The sequence below is a fragment of the Nipponia nippon genome, unplaced genomic scaffold (genome assembly GCF_047370975.1).
Source record: "Nipponia nippon isolate SJK-2023a ecotype South Korea unplaced genomic scaffold, ASM4737097v1 scaffold_10, whole genome shotgun sequence".
Taxonomy (NCBI): domain Eukaryota; kingdom Metazoa; phylum Chordata; class Aves; order Pelecaniformes; family Threskiornithidae; genus Nipponia; species Nipponia nippon.
This window is the reverse complement of record NW_028262291.1, coordinates 36,346,108-36,367,876: the sequence shown is the minus strand read 5'-3', so window position 1 is coordinate 36,367,876 and position 21,769 is coordinate 36,346,108. Positions and strand designations below refer to the sequence as shown.

General features: G+C 33.8%; 1 protein-coding gene across 5 annotated transcripts in view; it reads right to left on the bottom strand.

The window, feature by feature from the left end:
• Positions 1-21,769, bottom strand: part of FMN1 (formin 1) — a 188,407-nt gene that overhangs the window by 56,652 nt on the left and 109,986 nt on the right. For all 5 annotated transcript variants that reach the window (XM_087746611.1, XM_087746613.1, XM_087746612.1 and 2 more), the window contains 6 exons: positions 17,183-17,244; positions 16,323-16,411; positions 11,489-11,618; positions 9,853-9,999; positions 6,236-6,295; positions 3,918-4,038 (listed from right to left, as the gene is read on the bottom strand). In XM_087746611.1, coding sequence (XP_087602737.1) covers positions 3,918-4,038; positions 6,236-6,295; positions 9,853-9,999; positions 11,489-11,618; positions 16,323-16,411; positions 17,183-17,244 — 609 coding nt within the window. The remainder of the gene's footprint in view (positions 1-3,917; positions 4,039-6,235; positions 6,296-9,852; positions 10,000-11,488; positions 11,619-16,322; positions 16,412-17,182; positions 17,245-21,769) is intronic.

Here is a 21,769-nt window from a genome sequence, read left to right as displayed (position 1 = left end):
TTCTGTATGAAAAACAATGTGAAAACAGCCAACGTAACATTGTCATTTCTCAGCTTTTCATGTATAGTTTTACTTGCTTCCCTTTTAATCTTTTTGTAAGAGTTATACAATTTTACAAGATGGGGTTGCCATAAGCTGAAGTTTTGATGAAGTTCCACTACTTAAATGTGGAAAAGTTGTGGGGTAACGTGCAAGACACAGATCTGTCAACAATTAGGTTAAGAGGCCCCCAGCTTGAAACCAAGTCTTCTGGAGTACTGAAATCCAACTGATGATTATAGGTAGCTGATCCATGAAGTCTTGTTTCTATTTCAGATTAAATTATTTCTTTTCAGTCATGTATGTGTGTGTGTAAACACCTACATATACTCATATATCCTCAGTTAAGTCAGTAAAAATTTAAAACATATATACAGTACTGAAAAAATATTAGTTTGAAAATGGCAACTAATATCTCTACTGGTGGCCATGAAAGAAGGTGAAAGCAAAAGGTATGTGGATTTTCAATGGGATCAGAATATTACGATCTCATAGGAAATTTAATTAATTACAAGAAATAAAGGTGTGACTCTTGAAAGTAGAGTCGACCTACCTTGGTTTCCGTTTTTAACCATTCAATAAATATCTTTGCTCTTTCAGTTGTTAAGGTTAAGAACAGTAAAAAGTTATAATGAACATTGCAGTAAATGATATAAGGAATCTAATATTGCTTTCTTTTGACTAATGGAGCAGCATTTTAAAATTTTACAAACTGTATTGCAAAGAAGAGCAATGAGTATGACAGATGGAAACAATCTACAGTGCAACTAATTTTGAATAATTAAGATTGTACAACTTTGGAGAGAGATGAATAAAAGATTCATGGTAAAACTTATACAAGTCTATCATAATTTGGTAAAGTGGCTTTCTTTCTAAAAATTTTCTTATGATGACACGTTTCAAACATTCTGTATTTATTCCAGAATACCAATCAAGTGACATTGTCCAGACTAGAAGGGAAATCATATTTGGTCATAGGGAAAGGAAAAAGTGGAAATCATTGCCCTAGACAAGGAATAAGATATCTTACAATCTTAAAATACTGATGCAAAGCAAAACCTTTTTTTTCCATAAGTATAAAGATTAACTGGAAAGCTAATACCTGTTAAATGAACAAATGTATCTGCTTGTGCTACTACGTAATATTTGAAAACCTTGGAAATACACTGACTATACAGACTTGGAGTGAAAACCTGAGGTTACAGAAAACATTTCTTCTTCCTGTGACTTCAAAGTGGAACCAGATTTCACTCTAAAATTTTCATCTCGCTATTTAATATTGCATTTTTTTGCACTTTCCCTTTAAAAGCATATATTAAATGCATATTTTTGTTTATCATTCTTTTTAACCTAAAAATCCTCATGATTACAAAGTTTATTCTGGAATATGTGTTAAGTATTAAGGTTCTCAAAAAATTTGTTTGAATTTTTGAGCCAAACTTTAGTCTAATACCTTTAGAGTAAAGTTAGTCTGTCCCTTTAAAGTCTAATGTGAAAGACTTCAAAATAGCAAATTGTATGGAACTCAATCTGTTTATCTGAAAAGGATGAAAGGGTTTGTGCTCCATCTAGATTTGAACTTTTGGTTCCACAGTGTCTAGGTATTTCAAACCAGAGGTTTACACCATTAAGACATGCCACTCATGATAACTCAATCTTTCCTGTGTTAATATCCATGATAGAAAGGTAAATGAATGCCTTGATAAAGTAGTAAAAAATACCTTTAAATACTAAATAACTACTGTTATGAAAAGTGTCTATCAAAATTGCAATTTCAGGCACAATAGGTGATATTTATCTTTCTTTTTAATCATTCTGTACAAATCTCAGAAAAAAAAAAAGCACGTCACTAACAGGAACATTAGTTCATTCCCTAATGGCACATGAGAAACTCCTCTTTCATTTATTACCTTTGTCTCATCCCACTTCCAAGGTAATCTGCTTAAGACTACCTTAGCCAACCAAGCTGTGAAATAAATCCAATGTACCTTATAACACAGGCAGCCCCAGTTAATATTGCTCAAATTATTTACAGCTGAAGGGCCGCGCCTGTCTGGATAGCTGGGCCCAATGCTTCTCTGGACTTGGTTTCTGCTACTCACATCTGTTTCAGCTTTAGACTTTCACTGGTATTCTGCCAGCAGCCACAACTTTTTAATGGCTACAATAAACTACAGAGACTCATCAAATCTTTGTTGTACGTGTTAAAATTATAACCTCTTCAATTAAAATTTTGATTTAAAAATAAACAACAGTATTATCTGAAGAAAAAATCTGAAAGAGAATGTTTGAAAGAGATATAACGTTTTTATATGAGTGACTGTTTCTTTGTTTAAATATAAGAGAAACTAATCGCAGGAATGCTTGTTAGAATTCTGTTGCGTACTTCTGAGTGATAAAATACCAACATCTGAAAACATTTCCACAACCTTTTTTGTTTCAAATCTTTGCTGTCATTAACTTTATATGTTAATTGGTTTGGCTGGGTTTCAAATACATCTTTACAAAGAAAAATTATGAAAACAACCTCAACATAACACTTTTTCTAGAAATTTCTATAAATACCTAAGAAAATTTGTTTTAGAAAATAGAAATCAGTGATTACAAGCAAGCTGCATTTTTTATTTTAAGAGTTAGTTAAAGCATTCAGCTTTTCCTACTTGCTGTCTGTGTCTTTGCAATGTAGAACAAATATGATGTGAATGTCACAGCCTCAATGCAGATCCTGCAAGACTAAGATGCATGACAGTAGGACTACATGCTGAAAAAGTACAAGATCAAACACAGATCATGTTTCTGCACAAACTAGCCCAAAAGAGGGCAGGCCAAGGGGTTTACAGGGCCAAGCAATGAGAGGAGATAGAGCACTCACTTATGCCCGGGTCAAACAAACAACAACTGATACTTTCCTACCACTGTTAACCTTTGAAACCATCCTAAAGATGGCAGTGACCTAATCCAGCAATTTCTAACTGTAAGGATAAATTATTTTGTAACGGTTTTCATTGCCTTACATTGAAAAAAATCAAAAACAATCATCTTGTTCAACTCTGATTCTAAAAGGACTCTTCCATTTTGATGCAGAGCTGTAAATGGAGAAGTTTTTATAGGCTTTTATGCAGATTCTCTCCCTAAACTCCATTTTCTACACAAAACTGCTTCAGTAAAAGTAGCAACTTTTCCTTAACAAAAAAGACAGGCTTAAAATATTCAGTCATCATTTGCTGGATTTATTTTAGAAAGTCATATGAAGCGCAAAATAAAAATGAAACTGCTTGGAACACTTAGAGAGCAACCCTTCCTACTTTATTTCCACTCAGTACTTTGATTGATAGATGAGTTGGGTTTCTGAGCCCCTCTTTATAATAAACATTTTTAAATGTTTATTTTATGTCCCAGGGTGAAAATATTTCGAACTGGAGCTTTCCATTTCCCTTTGCTGTGCCTTGGCAAGCTGTGTTTTATTTCTACATTAATAGTATTCAACTCTTTCTTGTAGCTGTTAAATTGTTGTTATACAAGTGCTGAAGAAAGTATTTATGTTATGGAACTAACAGATATCTACAGTTAAACACTCAGTTCTGGAGAAGCCAGAGGAAAATTCACACATAACTAAGGAAAATTTTAGAAAGATTTCTTTAGGGGCCTTTCGATTGTAAAAGGGAAAATTACTTTTCTGTATCTTTACTTTCATTTTTATTAAGTCATGAGTTTGAATTTTTTTTATTTCTAATTTATGCAAGCAATTTGTGCCACAGTGTAAAAAATCTAAGTGAATCAACACTATAAACCTAATTAGCAATAAGAAAACCTCATAAAGGTCACATTTTAAATGGCACTTTGTTGTTAGCAGAACAAATGTGAAAGTTCCCAGTTACCTTCTAGATCTCTCTTCAGTTTCCTTAAGTCTTTTATTAGGTCTTCAAACTTAACTTGGGAGGCCTGGAAAAAATCCTGTGGTTCTGGTAAAGGAAAAATACTCTTGTCTGTTCCTGCTTCCTAAACAAACAAACAAACAAACAGGCCACTATGAAAATTGAATGCATTTGCAGTGAAATAAATTACTTTTTTTTGAAACATCATCTATGAAACACTATTATAAAACTGTAAAAATAATATATTTTAAATCATTCTTGCTAAAACAGCATATATATCATTCAAGATGAAATCCTGACTATTCTGAGTGTTGAAACTTCCTTTTAGATGTTTTAAAGAAAACTGTGCTCAATTTAAACTATGAAACAACATTGAGCTCACAACATTTCGGTTCATTTTATATCAATAAAGGTTTAGATTAGGGATTAGAAGTTTCTTAAAAACAGATAACGTGAATGCCTATCTTAATGCAACAAGTGGTCTTATGCCAAAAGTTTGTGGTTTCATTCTCTCTCAATTCAATAAATATACACACACTTTATAAGCATAAATTGAAAACAATATTTATATATTGCCTGAAGTATTTTATACAGATAAAAATATACAGTTGAAGGTTTAGGTGGCTAAATAAGTCCCAAGGGTTAATGTCTGTATGGAACTCCTAAGTATATACCTTATTTTTAGCACAATAAGAAAAAAAAATCACAAGTAAAACAAAACAAAACAAAAAACTTTACAAGGTTCAAAGCAATAGCTCCAGTGGAAATTTAACAAGTAAAGTATATAAATAGTATTAATATGACATTGCTGTGTATGAGCATATACTAGTGAGTTTAAAATACTACCTGTGCATATATTTCAGTCTGTAATAAAGGAAAACTCATAGGTTGGAGAACTAACTGTTTTGTGAACAGGGAAAAAATAATCTTATTATTATAAAGATATGAACATTCAGGGGGAAAAAAGTACAATGGATGACGTTTACACTTTGTCTATTTCCTCCCAAGGAAGATAAACTGTTTTGTTTTACAAAATTCCCTGAAGTAAAATTACAGTATAGTAGAAAGTTTGCAGAAAAATTAAATATTTAAATAAACTAATTAGAAAATATTAGCTTCAGCATTACTAAAAAAGCAGAAAAGAATACATATGTCAATATCCTGAGAACTGAGAAACATTACAGGCTAGACAAAGTTGCTTTTGTTATGAGGCTTTTTACAAGATGGGTACTTAGGTTAAAGTAATGACACTTTACTTCCCTGCTCAAAAAAAAAAAAAAAAAAAAAAGAAAAAATTTTAAAAAAAGAAGGAAAACAAGTACAGATCTACATATCTGCTAGTTTTTTATCCCCTCTACAGCTAGGTCCCCAGAGCTGTTCCACAGGCTCCTGACATACAGACTCTCTAGTGCTAGAGATCATAGATTCATAGAATGGTTTGGGTTGGAAGGGGACCTTTAAAGATCATCTAGTCCAACCCCCCTGCCATGGGCAGGGAAATGTCTTCACTTACTTTAGTCTTACTCCTGGAAAAAAATAGTCATGACTACTAACTCATCAACTCAACATCCTTACATAAGAATTTAAAAAAAAAAAAAAAAAAAAGAGGAAGAAAAAAAAGAACAAAAAAGAAAAAAGGAAAAAAAGAAAAAAGGAAAAAAAGAAAAAGTTATTTATATTCAATCAGACATTGGGTCATGAAAAATGGCACTAGTCTTAGATTCACAGATTAGGTAAAGGAATCTTCTTAATCTCAAAAATAAGCAATTACATACTTAAAATCAAATAATAGTGACATTTGCATTTAAAAGACAGTAGTTAAAATTTTCCACTCAAAAACTTCGGGCACTGCTGATATCTATCAAAAAGCCTCATAAATGTAACTCACTCAAAGCAGAAGCCACACCTCTTCCCACATTTTCATCCCCATCAGCTGACTCACCTATCTTAAAATGACAACCTGTCCTTGCATTCCGACATGAGAGAGAAGTCATGCTTCTGTCTCCTATTATTAGCACATTGGAACAAGATTTACAATATTACAGTAACAGGATGTTAGAAGACAGGACTGGAGTGACCACCTGTCCCATCTGCAACAGTCACAGGCAATTGCCTGCAGTGGTTAATTCAACAGTTAATGTAAAATTTTCCAAAGCCTTATCTTGAAACCTATAGCAAATTTCAGACCTATTGAGGTCCACAACTATTATAAGAAAGCAAAAGAAATGGATTTTATTTTTCCATCAGAGCTACTGTCTTTAGATTTTGAAAAGGTTAATACAAACCCTTTTAAAATCTCTTAAAGAAAATGAATCTTTTACCTTATCACAATGGCGTAGGTAATATATGACAACATAATCCACAAGATTAATACCATTATCCTAGGAAAAAATAAATATATTATTAAAAATGTGTGTGATTAACACTGTTTCAAGTGAGTGAAAATTTACTCTATTTCAAAATAAATATATTATTATTTTGTATTGCTGTGAGAAATAGGACTCACAATATCTTCAGCCCTAGCATTACTGACCAAAAAATCAATCTTTTATAACATAGACTTGATCGTACCACCACAGGACCTAGAGCTCCTTTTGGTTCCAAATACCAGGTAAGAACACATGCATTGGGAGAAGCTGTCCCCATATCTTTTTCTTAATAATGCAAGGCATTACTGAATAATAATATTAACTTGAATAATAATATTAATTAATAATATTATTCTTGAATATAATATTAACTAAATATTACAGTCATTCAGATATAGTAAGGTGAACTAAATTTCTTGATTCCTCTAGTCTCAATTCACCTATAATAAAGATCTGAAAGAAGCATAGGTATTTTTCATATTTTACTCCAAATATAAAATCAGACACCATGTACTTAGTAAGTATATTTCATGCCCTGTTGCCTTTTAAATATGAATTTTAATACTCACTTTGTGGAACCACCATTTCCATGGTCCTGCATACAACAACTGTACACAACATCATTTTATTTGGCTACATGTCATTGGGTCAGCATAGGCCAGATGAACTAAAGCAAAAGTGTAAAACCGCAACTTATACATTACAGGATACCGTTCAACAACATAAAAGAATCATAATATAGGGAAATATATCTGGAATGTCATTAAATTTTTTTTTTATGTGTTTTCATATTATATATTGATAGGTATCAGGACAAATGTTTGTATGTTAACAATGTCTGACTTTCTGTACAGAGCTGCCTCACCTGTATTAGAGCCTGCAGCACGTTATAGTTTATTAATATCATATGCCAGCAAAATTATTCTTAACTAAGCAAGTCATTGCTATCATGCAGACAAAGCCACTCTGTTTGTATAATGATTTTAGAAGACTTTGCTGACAGGTCATGTGACAAAAAGGAACTGAGGTGACTCATGAACATTTGATTGCCCTTTTAGAGTAAAATACACCTGTTATTCTATTTTCTATATGTTAACCTATCAAACCTCCTACTTTGGTTTAAAGAGTACTTGCAGAAGAGAAAACACAGAGATTTTGAAGTGAGCTACATTTTTAAAAAAATCTCTGTATCAAGTAACTTTCTAGGTTCATGTGACAGCAAATTACTTTTATGTGAAATAAGAGGTATTTAACATTGACTCTTTACCTTAGCTCCTGGAATTCAGCTTACCTAGACATAATATTGCTTGCTGGCAATTCCCAAAAAGGGAATAACAGGACACAGGAAGGATACCTTAGTGTTCAAATATACAAGACCCTGCATTCTTCTTTCTTGCCAATATAGTCTACCAATTATCTCTGAGGTTTCATGTCTGCCTGTAGGAGCTGGCCCCTTTGAACTTTTATGCATTTTGGAGACTAGTCTAAACTAATAATATATTTATTTTGGCTACCAGGAAACTGTAAATACTGTAATTTTTTAGCTTGTTTTGCTAAGGAACAAGTCTTATGCAATTATACAGTAAATTTGTCACTCCTTTTCATAATTCATAATTTTGGAACATGCTGGCTAAATTCAGCCAAATTGGAAAGTCCCAGAGATAATTAAATTCTTACAAGTTTATGGTTGATAGAAGAGCGAGACTAAAATTAGTAGTTCTACTGAGAAAAGTCAGGCAAAGCTCAGCTGTTTTACATTTTTCTTCATGGCAGCTGGCCAACCAGGGAACACCTGAGTACTGGAAAACTTGGTCTGGTTCTAGTTTAGCTTGTACTGTGTCTTGTCCATGGAGTAGGACTGGAAGCAAAGAGGTCATAGGGAACAGCTGAACCATTCAAGTGAAGAGGAAGATAAGAATTAGACTTATAGGATCATAGAATGATTTAGGTTGGAAAAGACCTTTAAGATCATCCAGTCCAACCATAAACCTAACACTGCCAAGGCCACCACTAAACCATGTCCCTAAGCACCGCATCTACACGTCTTTTAAATACGTCCAGGGATGGGCACTGAACCACTTCCCTGGGCAGCCTGTTCCAATGCTTGATAACCCTTTCAGTGAAGAAATTTTTCCTAATATCCAAACTAAACCTCCCCTGGCACAACTTGAGGTCGTTTCCTCTTGTCCTATCACTTGTTACTTGGGAAAAGAGACTGACCCCCACCTTGCTACAACCTCCTTTCAGGTAGTTGTAGAGAGTCATAAGGTCTCCCCTCAGCCTTCTTTTCTCCAGGCTAAACAACCCCAGTTCCCTCAGCCGCTCCTCATAAGACTTGCTCTCTAGACCCTTCACCAGCTTCATTGCCCTTCTTTGGACATGCTCCAGCGCCTCAATGTCTTTAGGAGGCAAAGGACTCAAATCCATTGGAAAAACTTTCATTAATACAGCTGCTCACTGAACAATTCATTAAATGTGTTTTTATACTTTGTTAATGATGTTCTTCACAAGTAAAATAAAAAGCTCCCTAGACATACTGCTTTCGTGACATTGCCTGTCTCACAAACACATTCCTATGTACATGAAGCATAAATGGGAACAAGAGCTTAAAATCTACCTTTCTTACAGTTCAAGACAGCACTTCACGTAGGAAAAGACGAAGAACTTTTTTTCTCACCCTCCAGATCTGTACCAGCATCAGCAGAAAATACCTCCAATTCTTTACTGCTTCATATATCCATGTGGTGCCTAGGTATGCTTTGGCAAAGAACAACTTTGAACAGTGTTTCCATGGCCTACGTTATCTATCTAGCACCTCCTCCTCTGCCCTACTGAAATAATGAACAAAGTAACCTCATCTCAAAAGGTGTCCAGAGTTTGTTTGAGCCTGACTCTGATCCTAACATGACTAATCAAAAACGTGTTAGTGGTTCTCAGTTTTTGACAAAACAATTTACTGCCATCTATGAGCATTTTCTCATGTATGCCATTCAGAATTCATGCCCTACATCCATTTAACTGCCAATTCAAAAAAAAGATTGAAAATATCTTGTTGGTTCTGACACACGTCTTTGAAGAGGATTAAAATCCTGTATATTATATATTTATATCCTTCATGTATAATTCCTTAGTGTATATGCTACACTGAATCTTTACTGATATTTTGTTTTTAAACCTAATTTTTAAAACATTTTTAGTCACATAGAGCTATCTTAATTTAAGAGCAAGAAAAAAGACATTTACTTGAGAAGACTTCAGCAGTCTGTGCTCTCTCACTTCTCTCTAACCTACTGTACTTAAGTCCCTACTAGTAAGAGAGATACATAGAATTTCTCACATAAGATAATTATCATAGTACTGAATAGGAGAAATGGGAGATTATGGAAATATGCACATGTGCAGAAGAAGGAGGTGAAAAGTTGGGAGAAAAAAGCAAGAAAATGGTACAACGTGCCTTGCTCTTTCAAGCAAGAATGGTAAGAAATAAGAAAAGATTAACTTTTGACAGATGATGGAACAAAAATATATCACTTAAGAAAAATTATCTTTAATTAAAAATGAGTACTTACTCTGCTTTTGACATCCTTTAGTTTGGGGAGTATTTCCAAACCAAATCCATCAGCTTGACCTCGGGTCCTATTCCCGCCATTCATATAATTTCCAAAAGCCAGAATCAAACCTAAAATTTCCTTTACACTTGTCATGTTCAGCAAAGCCTGAAAAATGGATACTGGTCTGTAACTTCTGTTGGCACAAAAATTCTAATCGCTAATATAAAAAACCTTTTTTAATTTTATTTTGGCTAGAGGTTTTGTTTCTTGTGTGTTTTTACCCCTGTAGGGAAAGGAAGCTAAAACTGGTATAAGAATAAAACATTTAAGAGGAGCATTTATTAGACTGTATCTGCCTAAGATGTTATGTTTAACTTAATCCATATGAAGCAAAGTTATATGCCATCATATACTATGTAGATGACAAAAAGATTAATGGAAGAAGATTACTAAACATTCTTAGTAGCCTTTAAAAATCTTACAGACGAGGTGGTTTATCATGAGTTTGCATAATGCACAGTCAAATGGAGAAGTGCTATTTTTGCTGCCACTAGGTTAGACTCAGACTGTCATATTCAGTCTGCTTCTCATTGCTCCTGATGCTCTGGAAATTCACATTTCTGGATCCATACTTAATGTAGATAATACCAGGGCTAACGACTAAATCACTATGCCTCAAAACAGAGAAGAGATCTAGAAACACAGTGGAGAACTAATAAATTATTTAATTTACATATAAAGACATCTATCTTGTCAGTCGAGAATCTGAGGCCATGGGCCTCATTCTTAACTATGCAGCCTTACACTACACATTGGATAAATCAATTGTAGTGTGAGCTCCTCATAAGTAAACTGAGGGCAATACCACTTTTCCTATTTCATACAAAACTGAATCCTTATTTATGTCTCCTTTGGAAAGGAAATACTAAGTAACTATTTTTATTGTTAGAAATAGAAAAAATCCAGAAAAAAAAGAAAATCCAAAGGGGTAGAGTATGGGTGCTTTGTGGCAGCAAAGCTAGTCAAAAGCTAATCTTCAAATTGGAAAAAAACAAAAAAAAAATACTGTCCTGGCCAGGATGTTATACCTTTAGGTCACTATTTAATTTCTCTTCTAATTCTTACGTCATTCTACTTTTCATGTTTTATTTGTTATAATTTCAAAATCTTGTCTTTAGTCATTCGTAGTATAGAAATCTTAGGTAAAGCTTATGTCAGGTACTAAAAAATCTGCTGTATCAGGGTTAATAGAAATGTATAGATACCAGGGGAAAGTAATAAGCTAATGAACATGACAGGCATCTATTGCTGATGGCATTAACAGTGATATGCAAAAAAAGTAAGTTTGCAAGGTCCTGTACTGATTTCTATTTTATGGCGATTATCTATTATTCTACTTAATGTGCAAAGTAATAAAAATCTGCCATTCAAATAAAACTAAATTTTCCTATGTAGAGCATAGGGCATCACACAGAACTCACCTTTCCTCTTTCCTCCTCCTTTTGTTCTTATAAGCAGCTAAAAAAATTTAATATATTTTTATTTTCCTGAAAAGCCAATAACCAGGCTTAAGGTTCATCACTTATGGTAAAAAAAGAGGCATGAATACTTTAAAATATATTTATGTTTTTATTTAGCTTTCATTAGGACTTACCTTGGAAACACGAGTTATGATATCAACTTTCCGGTGGACTGATGTTACCCCTTCAGAGAAAACTGACTGGAAGATAATACACTGAGCTCGTTCTGTGAAGTTGGGGATCTGAGACAGCTCATATAAAAATCTGTGGAAAAAAAGAGTGTTAATGAATCTTTGTATTTCTTATCTGTGGGGTACATAATAGATCAAAGCTGTAGTATCATGAAATATACATGCAGTCTTTCCTAATTTGAATCAAATCTTACAGAATTTATAATTGTTATATTCTTTATGCTCAATGTGTTAAGAAGTTCTATTACTATCAAGAAAAAGGCAACTTACTATCACATCTGCATAGTAATAAATAGAAGAATCATAAGCCTAGATCATAGGTTAAAAAAAAAAAAAGAAAAAGGAAAGAGCTAGAGAAACACTACTTACTGTTTTCACTCATGTGTTTTTGCTTCCCTTAAAAATATGCCCAGCAATACGGAACTCAATATATTCCTACAAGGTTACTTCATAATATGAAACATCTGCCAAGAAATTTCTTCTGATGCTCAGCCTCAATTTTCTTTTACTAATTTGCACCCCAGGTCCAATTATATAACAGTGTGTTTTATGGTAATCCACCTAGCCATGTATTTAGCTCTAAAATACTTGCAGATTATCTCTCTCTTCGGTCCCTGATCAGCAAAGTTACTAACTCTTTATCTGCTCTTTATCTGTCTTCATATACACACTTTCCTCATGAGTCTATTCCAGCTTTCTTCCTTTAACTCTTTGGTAAATAAAAATAAATAGAAGCATATTCAACAACTCCAGTTCAGATATCGCAAAATGAAAGCATCCCAAAGGCATGAGTAATTCCTCCCTTTTCTCTTCGTCAATTTAAAATGTAAAAGCTTGGCTAAATAATAAAAGAAGCTTTAGCGTTTCTTATAATAATAGGGTTTGCATAATTTGCTTTGTGACTTTTGAGTCTAGGATTTCAGTGATACACATGCTTTCTTGAAATCCAGAAACAAGCTGTCTTTTGCTCCAATATCACTTTAGAAACATTCTTCTAATCTGTCTACAGATATCCTTAGATCCCCCTTAACGCAATGCCGTAAAGATTTTTTACCTCACTGAATTATGGGAAATTCTATGAGCCATTATTAGCTTGAATTCTTATTAAATTTATTTTAATTATTTAAGCCAATACATCTGATTTCTCCAAATTATTTCTTTTTCATAATAAATAATATCAGTATCTTCAAATCCACTTTATAAATTTCTCATGCACGCAATGCTTTGCTGAATATGTAGTGACTGTCAAAAAAATCAGCAAAATCCACATGTGGCTGGTGTGATATACTATGTTTTAACTGGAATATAATTTTTTTTCCTTCTTTTTCTTTCTTGCCTGATGAAAAAATCTACTGTGAGAGAAGGATTGGGGAGGCCTGGCTTGGCTCTTACACTTAAGCAGTGGGAAAAAAAGAAATGCCAAGCTGGTATTAATAAAAATGCTTCCTATTGGGAATGAATGGTATTGCCAGGAAAAAAAGAGGATACTTTGCACTTTGTGTGAGAGAAACAAAAGAAAGAAAAACCCAAACTGCTTCACTAAAGTTCTAACATACATGCATTTTAAAAGTTTAAATTTAAAAAGTCAAATGACACATATTCTTGCCTTCCCTTGAAAAGGGAACTATCTTCTACACTGCTGGTCATTGGAATACAACGTAATTGTGCCGAAAGTTAAAAGAGCATCAGAATAAAAAGAAAATGTCTCCAGATTGTGGAATTCAAAGTATTCAATGTAAATATCCAGACAGAACACTTACAACTGAAATCTGTCACAAAAAGGAATCTCAGTGACTACAAATGTAGTTACTAAACACAAAGTCAAGGCATGAACCTGCGGTTATCAAAGATAAACCACCAATTCAGGTGGACAAAACTTTTGGAGAGAAAAGAATATTCTTAGTTCAGTCATTTTTGTAATTTTAGTCTGAGAAAAGTATGATTTTGACTTAAAGTAACGATGATATGACTGTGACATAGCTTTTTGATGGGTTTCTCACTGCTACGCTTCTTATGGCCTAAAGTAAACATAGAGAATTTGCTGTTCATCTCTGTGAGGTCCATTTAACTCCTCTCCTGCAGAAACTGTAAATAAAAAATGCATTTACTTGAGAACCCTTATCCTACCAGAATCTTGTAGTAAAGGACTTAAGAGTACTTTCAAGCCAGGCATATTACCATGTTGTTAGTGTAACAGAACTTTCTTCCAGAAGATAGACAAAGAAGGCTGATTCTACAGAGTTAAACTATTTATCAGTTCACATTTATCCGCATTTGAAGAATATAAAATTTAGAAATAAATTTTTTGGGAAAAAGTGTATCTAATTCTGCAAGCTTCTAATTAAACCAGCAGGATTTAAACTGAAGTCAAAGGAAAGTTGTCTTCAAAGAGAAGCAAATGGCATTACTTGGACAGCAATTATCAATAGTTCACTACTTCCTCAATTCAAACTGCATACAAAACAGGAAAGCTCAGTACCATATTTTGCTACTATTTCCTTCATTAGTATTTCTTTCACAGTAGAGAGGACTTCACAGAGATTATATTACAACTGAAAGGGTCTTCTTGGAAACTAGCTAAAGCATCTGTATCCTGCTAGCAAAGCTGCCAATTGTGGCCAATTGTGCATATAAATCTTTATCATGTTAATGAATATTAGCATTTTAACAACCCTTATCATGAAGCACAATTTAGGGGGGTATTGTCATGTTGCTGTGATACTTACAGTTTGTGCCAACAATAGCAAATTTAACAAGCCAGCAAAACAAATCAAAATCACATGTGCAGGAGAGCATCAGTGATACCACTAAAGCTTTCTATTTGCCTGGTAATCCAAGCATTTAAAAATGGCAAAGGTTTCCTTTAGACTTCAGTGAATTCACATCAATGGTTTCATTATATAAATGCCTATTGCTAGTATTTGCAACCATTTGATAAATGGTTTAGTTTGCACTTTTGTTCTGACCCTCATTAAAGAAAATACATGAGGCTTACGCCCTGTAGCAAATATTTTTAATCACACATACAAATTTAGCACTTTTCTGTCTTTAACCTTTTATGGAGTTAATATGCATAGTACAGTTCCAACAAATCTCCAGTTCTGCATTTAGATTGACTTAGAGGCTGACTTAGACAACAAAACCAGCAGCACCTGATCTATTGAGTTTTCAGAAAGGACATTATTTTGAAGGTTCAATAAAATTCACGTAAGTGCATCATCAGCAAATTGTTTCCCTCTTGAGGCAACATTTTAAAAAGCTAGTTTTCTTAACCTATGTAGTTTAATAATAGGGTAAAAATGGGATAATTACGACTTGCAGAGAGAACACAAAGAGTAATAATTGATAAAAAGTAGCTTTTGTCTTTGACACTACTATTTCACTCTGAACGATCAGGCATAGCTGCTTTATTTACAGTTCTTTACTTTTAATTATGGAACAATGACAGCATAAATCCAGCTTTGTGTTTAATTAAGATCAACCTCTCTCCACTATAATTTACAAAAACAGACAACCTTTTATAACTCTAGAGCTCTACAAGATTCGTATTCTCCAGAACATAAAATGCATTAATATTTCTTTCACTCAGACATACAGCAAACAGATTGCCAAAGGGTCAAGCTCTGGAAAGCATCAGCTACTCACACAATGTATTCTTATGCCCCAAGCCAATGCAATGAAAGCCATGGCTATGGGATGCAAGAACAAGCTAGTATATACACTTCACAGATATTTGTCTTCTTAAGTCTTACTCAAGAATAATAGCCACTCTTAATCAAGAGTAAGCATGATAGCCTCATCTCCCAACATTAACCTATTCCCTAGTGGACCGTCACAAATGAGTATTTAGCTGCCTTGTGTTAGGAGAAAGAGAAAAAAAAATCTGCTCTTCACCACCAACATTTTAATGGGGAAAAAAGGTATGAAAATGTAATACTTCTGACATCAACCAATCATATACTATCTCTGCTGTTTCAGTTCTTCCTCCCCCTACCCTTTCTTACAGCAAAGACAGCAGAAAAGATAAAAACAGACAAGAGGCAAAAAGCAAGATGGCAGAGAGGCCTCAGGGCAGGAAATCAGACTGTGATTAGAAGAGGATGGAAGTACAAAGGGAAAAGTAGCAAACTAGCAGAAGACAAACACCGCCGGTAGGCCAAGATCTGAAATCAAATGTACACACTAAAATAAAACTCAGGATTACCATTCTGCTCACAGATTCTTGTGATTTTCACATTGGTCTAAGGTTTATTACAACAGAAGGAGCAACACTTCAGAAGTTTTTCATCCTAACAGTTGCCACTGCCCACAACAGTCACAGGAGATGAACTGCGGAATCAGCCTTGTATGTCTTCAATTGGCATGGCCGGAGTGCACATTGTGTCTTTCTCACAGGACTCACCAAAGCTCGCTGCTTGTGTAGTTCTTTCAAATAATCAACAACCAAAATCAGTCTGGCTGTGCTTTATGACACATTAATTTAGCCCTGAAAGCCCTAAGGGAAGGATAAGCCTTTTAAAAACGTGAAAATGGGAACAGAAATTTTTATTGGTTCAAGGCTACATATTTTATCAGTTCTGGTGGTCCAAGTTGACGTAATAAAATCTGTCATGTCTGAAAAAAGTTATGTGATAAAGGCAAAGTTTACATCACACCTTGAAATACACAAAAAAGTTAAAAATTAGCTACCAAAAATTATGTCTCAAGATCCCTTTTAACATATCAGCAAAGGATTATACTATATAATAGTAAAATATTAAAAAAAAAAAAATCTTACTGTTCTGGTTTATCCAGAAGCTTCAGTTCTTCCTCTTTTGAAGTCTGATAATATTGCTGGATTTTCTCCAGTTCATCCTTTTGTGCTCTCTGAGTGAATTAATATAAAGTGATTAATACCTAAATAGTAACAAATTAATAAATTACTAATTTACCTGTTTGTCTGCAAGTAACAATTGTATTTTTCATTGGGAAACATTTAGACTATGCAAAAGAGTGAGGCATAAAGATCCATGATAAATTCCTTCAGTGCCTTGCAGTGCCATTTACTACCTATTGCCACAAAGCAGAGCATCCTTGTAGAGCACTGCACTGCAAATATTGCTATAGGATGCTTCACACAGTTTAGGTGGGAGAAGTAGCTCTGATATCTCTACCGCCAAGTGTAAATGTATTCTTTCATGCAACTTCAGAGTCACAGAGTTCATGAATGCTATATACGTAGTCTACAGAGCAACCCGGGTAAGGACAGCAATGCACTAGCCTGAGTTAACTGTTTTAGCCACTTACATCTTGAATGAGAAAAATTCAGCATGTTAGCACAAAATAAGCCTTAAGTAAGGACAATATTTTTCAGGCAGTTCAGGAGAGAACACTGCTAGATGTTATGCCTTTTGTTACATTTTAACCTGATTCCAAAGGCACTCCACTGTTCTAAATTTCTGACATTTAAGAACTAAGCCAGTAAGAACATGTCAATGGGTAGTTTTTTATGTTACATATTTTATTACTGTTAAATTCCCTAAAGACTTTTTAAATATAATGTCTCTAGTCTAAAATGACAACATTAAATAACACTTTACTTATTCTGTGTCTGAAATACTATGGTGATTAACCACAGCTTTACCCCAGCTTACTTACATTTTCATATAGTGCTTCCAGTGTTTCCAGATCTACTACGGAGTCATCAACACACAGTATAGCTGTATAGAATACAATCACAAATTAGATGCTAGAAAACATACTTAAGAGTTAATTCTGTTTTCTGAGAAATGTACTAAAAAGATCTCACCTAGCTAAAGGACATATTTGTATCCAGTTAGTATGTTATTATTTTCAGCATTTTATTTTTGTTCTGACTTCAAGTCACAGTGCTCACGCAAGAACTTACTATAAACTCTGTCTTAGACGAATGGAGTTCTACTTTTCCTCTGCAGTATACTCAGCAGTCAAAGATATGACCTGCCAGGTACTCAGCTCACTGCGTAGCTGGCCAGGCAGCAGAACATGAGAACAATTGATACCAGACAATGAACAGCACAGATTTCATGGTAGCTTAGAAGGCTGGATAGGAAGAAATTGAGAGTTAGTCTATTTAGGTCTCCCTGTGTGCATGGGAGAGCAGGGACATGTGAAAACAGGGAGATCTGCTTGTCTTGGGGCTAGCAATCTTGGGAAGTAGACAGGTAGACAAACTTGCAAGATTTGCAAGTTGCAAATATGCAAGCACAAAAGATTGTGCTACAGATTTTTAAGGTATCTTCATAGAGCAGTTCACATTTGAGTTAGCTTTATCCACTAGGAAACTACCCACATGACAATTTCCAGATAAATACTTTTAAGCACCACACAGAGACACCTAAAGTATACTCTTCAATGATTAATTATGCCTCATTACCGAAAATGAAAAGTCCCAAAAATGTTTCCTGACTTAGTTCCAAATGTTACTACATTTGGAATATGTGGTATTAGGTGTTTCCAACATTTGCAAATTACAATTTAGGCAGTGTATCGGGACTCTTCTGAAAACTAAATAGGATTGGTTCACGGTGCTTTCTAATGCTCTCTAATGTTAGATTCCAGGAAGCTAAGAGATGCACAATGGAATAGAAATAACTTTGGATGTTTAATTCTTCTGAAAACAGCATTTCATCACAATTCATAATGGGACTGGGCACAATTTCTGAACTCCTGACTTATGTTTAAATATTACTGGGAACATTAATCCTAAAAGAATCAAGCTTAAGGTCTCTACCAATTTTCCACATAACCAGTGACTCATCATTAGCTAGTACCTGAAAACTTTTAATTTCAACTGTGCTATATTTCTTCAAAGGAAACTTGACTGCTTGTGAATTTAAAAGATTTTAAAAGCTCTTGTTGCATTTGCAATCCATGTTTGAAAGGGGCAAGGCACACATCTTTAAATAATTATTTAAAAGTAATAAGCTTTCGCCTGCTCTTCCACTACCCCATGATTTTACATTGTGAAATTAACCAGCAGGCTAGTAAATTTTCTCTGTGGCAGGCTAATTAATTTTATTAAAAGGTCCAATGACATTTAGAATGCTTTAAAATTTTGCCTGTCAATTATGATTCCATCTGTTGACATTACACCTTGGTTAGAAGTTAAGAATTATACAGAAGACAGTATCAGTGAAAAAAAGCAGCATCTCCAACTATTTTTGTCCTATTGGAAAGATTCAAAAAAAGCTCAAGAGTGTAACTAAATATAAAGCCCAAACAACTGAGCTTGACAAAAATTTTTCTTTAAAGAAAAATCATTAGGGATCAAATCTATGAGATCATCTGTTGGCTCTTGCAAGACGGTTCCATGAGTTGCATTATCTTCTGTGTTATCCAATGAAACTTCAAAAGAACCAAAGAGATTGGAAAATTTATTGGAAAATTGGTTTCACAGTCCAAAATTGTTAAGATTTTAAAATATGCATATTGAGTTCAAAAATTTCCCCTTGTGGTTTCACTTTCATCCTATTTTGGAATATTCCAAAATCTGCTTACAAGGAGATACTTATTTGTTCAGAGTTATCTAGAAAAGCAACTTACTGGAGGTAATTTGAACTTGTACCAGAAATGCAAAACATGTAACTAATAGTAGATTTTTTTAGGTACAGAGCTAGTACAATGAGAGGAAGTAGATTGAAAAAAAGAACACTTTAATAAGAATATCAAGATTTGTACATCTCACTTGAATTTTCAGTCAGAGATTTGTCACAAAAAAGGCCCCAAAATCATAAAGTGGTTTTTAATGCTGTATTTTCTTATCTGTGTTTCTGTACTCAACACCAGTTCTAACAAATCAGCATTGTTTTGAAGTGACATGATAAAGCAAAAAATGTTTGAGATTAAACTAATAAAATACAATCTGATAAATGAACACATTTTTAACAGAATTAATAATAATCAGTATTAAGAGACATTCATATGAATTATTTTCTCTTTTAGACAAGTATGTGATTGTATAAAAGTACCAAGAAAATATTTTCTGATTTACTTGCTATGCAACCTGTCCTGCTGTTGTTGGCAATGACCATGCAGACAGGCTGCAGTTAAAAATCTAGCCATATTACTCAATTCAATGATAGCTGGACATCTTAGGATGTTAATGTATGTAGACATACTCCCAAAAAGTCAGAATTACTGCCAAAATCCACACAGACTCCTTTATTTCATCTTTATGTATTTTAATATTTTTATCTTTGTCCTTATATCTTTTTTCATTCAAGCTGATCAAACTTAATACCATACACACTTGGAGTAGAAGTGACATGAAAACATGTAAAATTATGAAGATTGGCCCATTTTTTTAAAGAGAAGCATTGATTTTGAAAAGCTGGAAGAAATCCCCAAATTCACAGGTGTCTTAGTATTCTTCATATTCTTAAAATACAGCATGTGCTATACATTCACAGTATGTTGTGTAAATTAATTTGAACTGGGGTAGCTGAAAAAAAATTACACTACATCTAAAAAACTAATTATTTTACTTTTTACTTAGAGTCACAAGGAACAAAAGCTTCTTAATTTTTCTGTGAAAAACAAAACCCAGTTTTAATCATATGTATATTAACATAATTAAAATGAATAAAAACCTTGATAAGTTTTTCAAAATGTTCTTCCTGATACAGTGAATTTAACCATGATACTATACTGCATTAAATCTCATTATATCAAGACTCTCATAAGTGTAAGTAATATAGGTGAAGTATCATAAATCTACAAAAGAGGCTCCAAAACAATTAATAGCTATTACAATATCAATCATCACCGGTGGTTTTTACTTTTATCTTGCTTTGTAGTTAGCTGTCTTCCTTACACTGTCAGTTCAGTTAGAATATTTCACCTACACCTCACAATATGTCGAAAGGAAGTAGACTCATGCTGTGAAAAGCTGGTAATTTTATTGGGTTCCTCTACCTTTAAAAAATCTGTTACTTGGCCAAGTCTGGTTTCTGAGATCCTTTTTTGCAGGGAAATTGAGGCAAACATTTTTATGTGGCCTATGGTGTCTGCTCACAACAAGAAGAATTTATATACACAAGGATCATTAGTGCAGGGTTGCACCCATTAGGATATAATAACCGTCAGCTAGGACAAAAAACAGATCAGCATCATGCATTCAAACTAACAGGCACACATAAAAATACTTGCCAACTACATTTCACATACTAAGAGTATTGCTTCGAATATAAACTTGTACCAAAGGTTTTTAACAGACTCACTTTTTAAAAATGAATCTAACTGTAAAAGACAGATTCCCTACCACACAGATTTTTCACATACTCTGTTTTATCACTTTAAAAATGTAAACCAAAGAAAAGCTGAGAATTTAAAGCATACTGTGTGCAGTCTACATACAACCATAGAACCTAGAGTTTAAGTATGGAAAAGATACTTCTCTTAACCAGCTTAAATACCAACAGTCCTAAGGCTGACTCTGATATACAGCCTCACTCCTACTAAACACATTTTGGTTAAACCAGAATTTAAGTCCTGCTGACAGAGCTTACATATATTCAGCAGTATCAAACCACTTAATGTGGCAATTAAACTATGAAATATGAAGAAATCGCCTTAACTGCTCCCTAATGATAAAACAGAAATATGTGATTTAAATAAAAAGAGCTTACATTTATTTGACCTGGAAGCACTTCATTGTTTTATATAGTACATTCTGCTGAGTAAGGCTTGATTTCATGGGAACATGAAACCCATCACTGGGAAATTTAAATTAAAATGTGACTGATCTAGTCAATTAGAAAATGACGATTGTCAAATACAAATCCCTACTTGGCAAAACTGCCTAAAATATCCAAATCGCTCTGGTTTACTTCTGACAAATTGGTATGTTCTAAACTTATTTAAAGGTTTTCTCCAGTATTTAATTATCATGTAACAAAAAAACCCACTAAAATATACATTACAAAGAAGCACCATGGGCACGATGTAGGTTTAGAAGACTAAGAAAGCTCAAATCTTGCAAGAAGTCATGAACAAAAGACTCTGGCACTAATGTTAACCGACCCATATCAGGCTGGATGCCCAAGGCAGATTCACAAAAATGTATCTATGTTGTGAATTTTCCAGAACAAAGAAAATAACTTTTAAAGAAAATTGTTTCCCAACTTCTGAGATGGGAATGCAGCTATCTCTATACTTTATGCATAGTGTACAATATATATAGAATGCATACATGTAATATCCTGT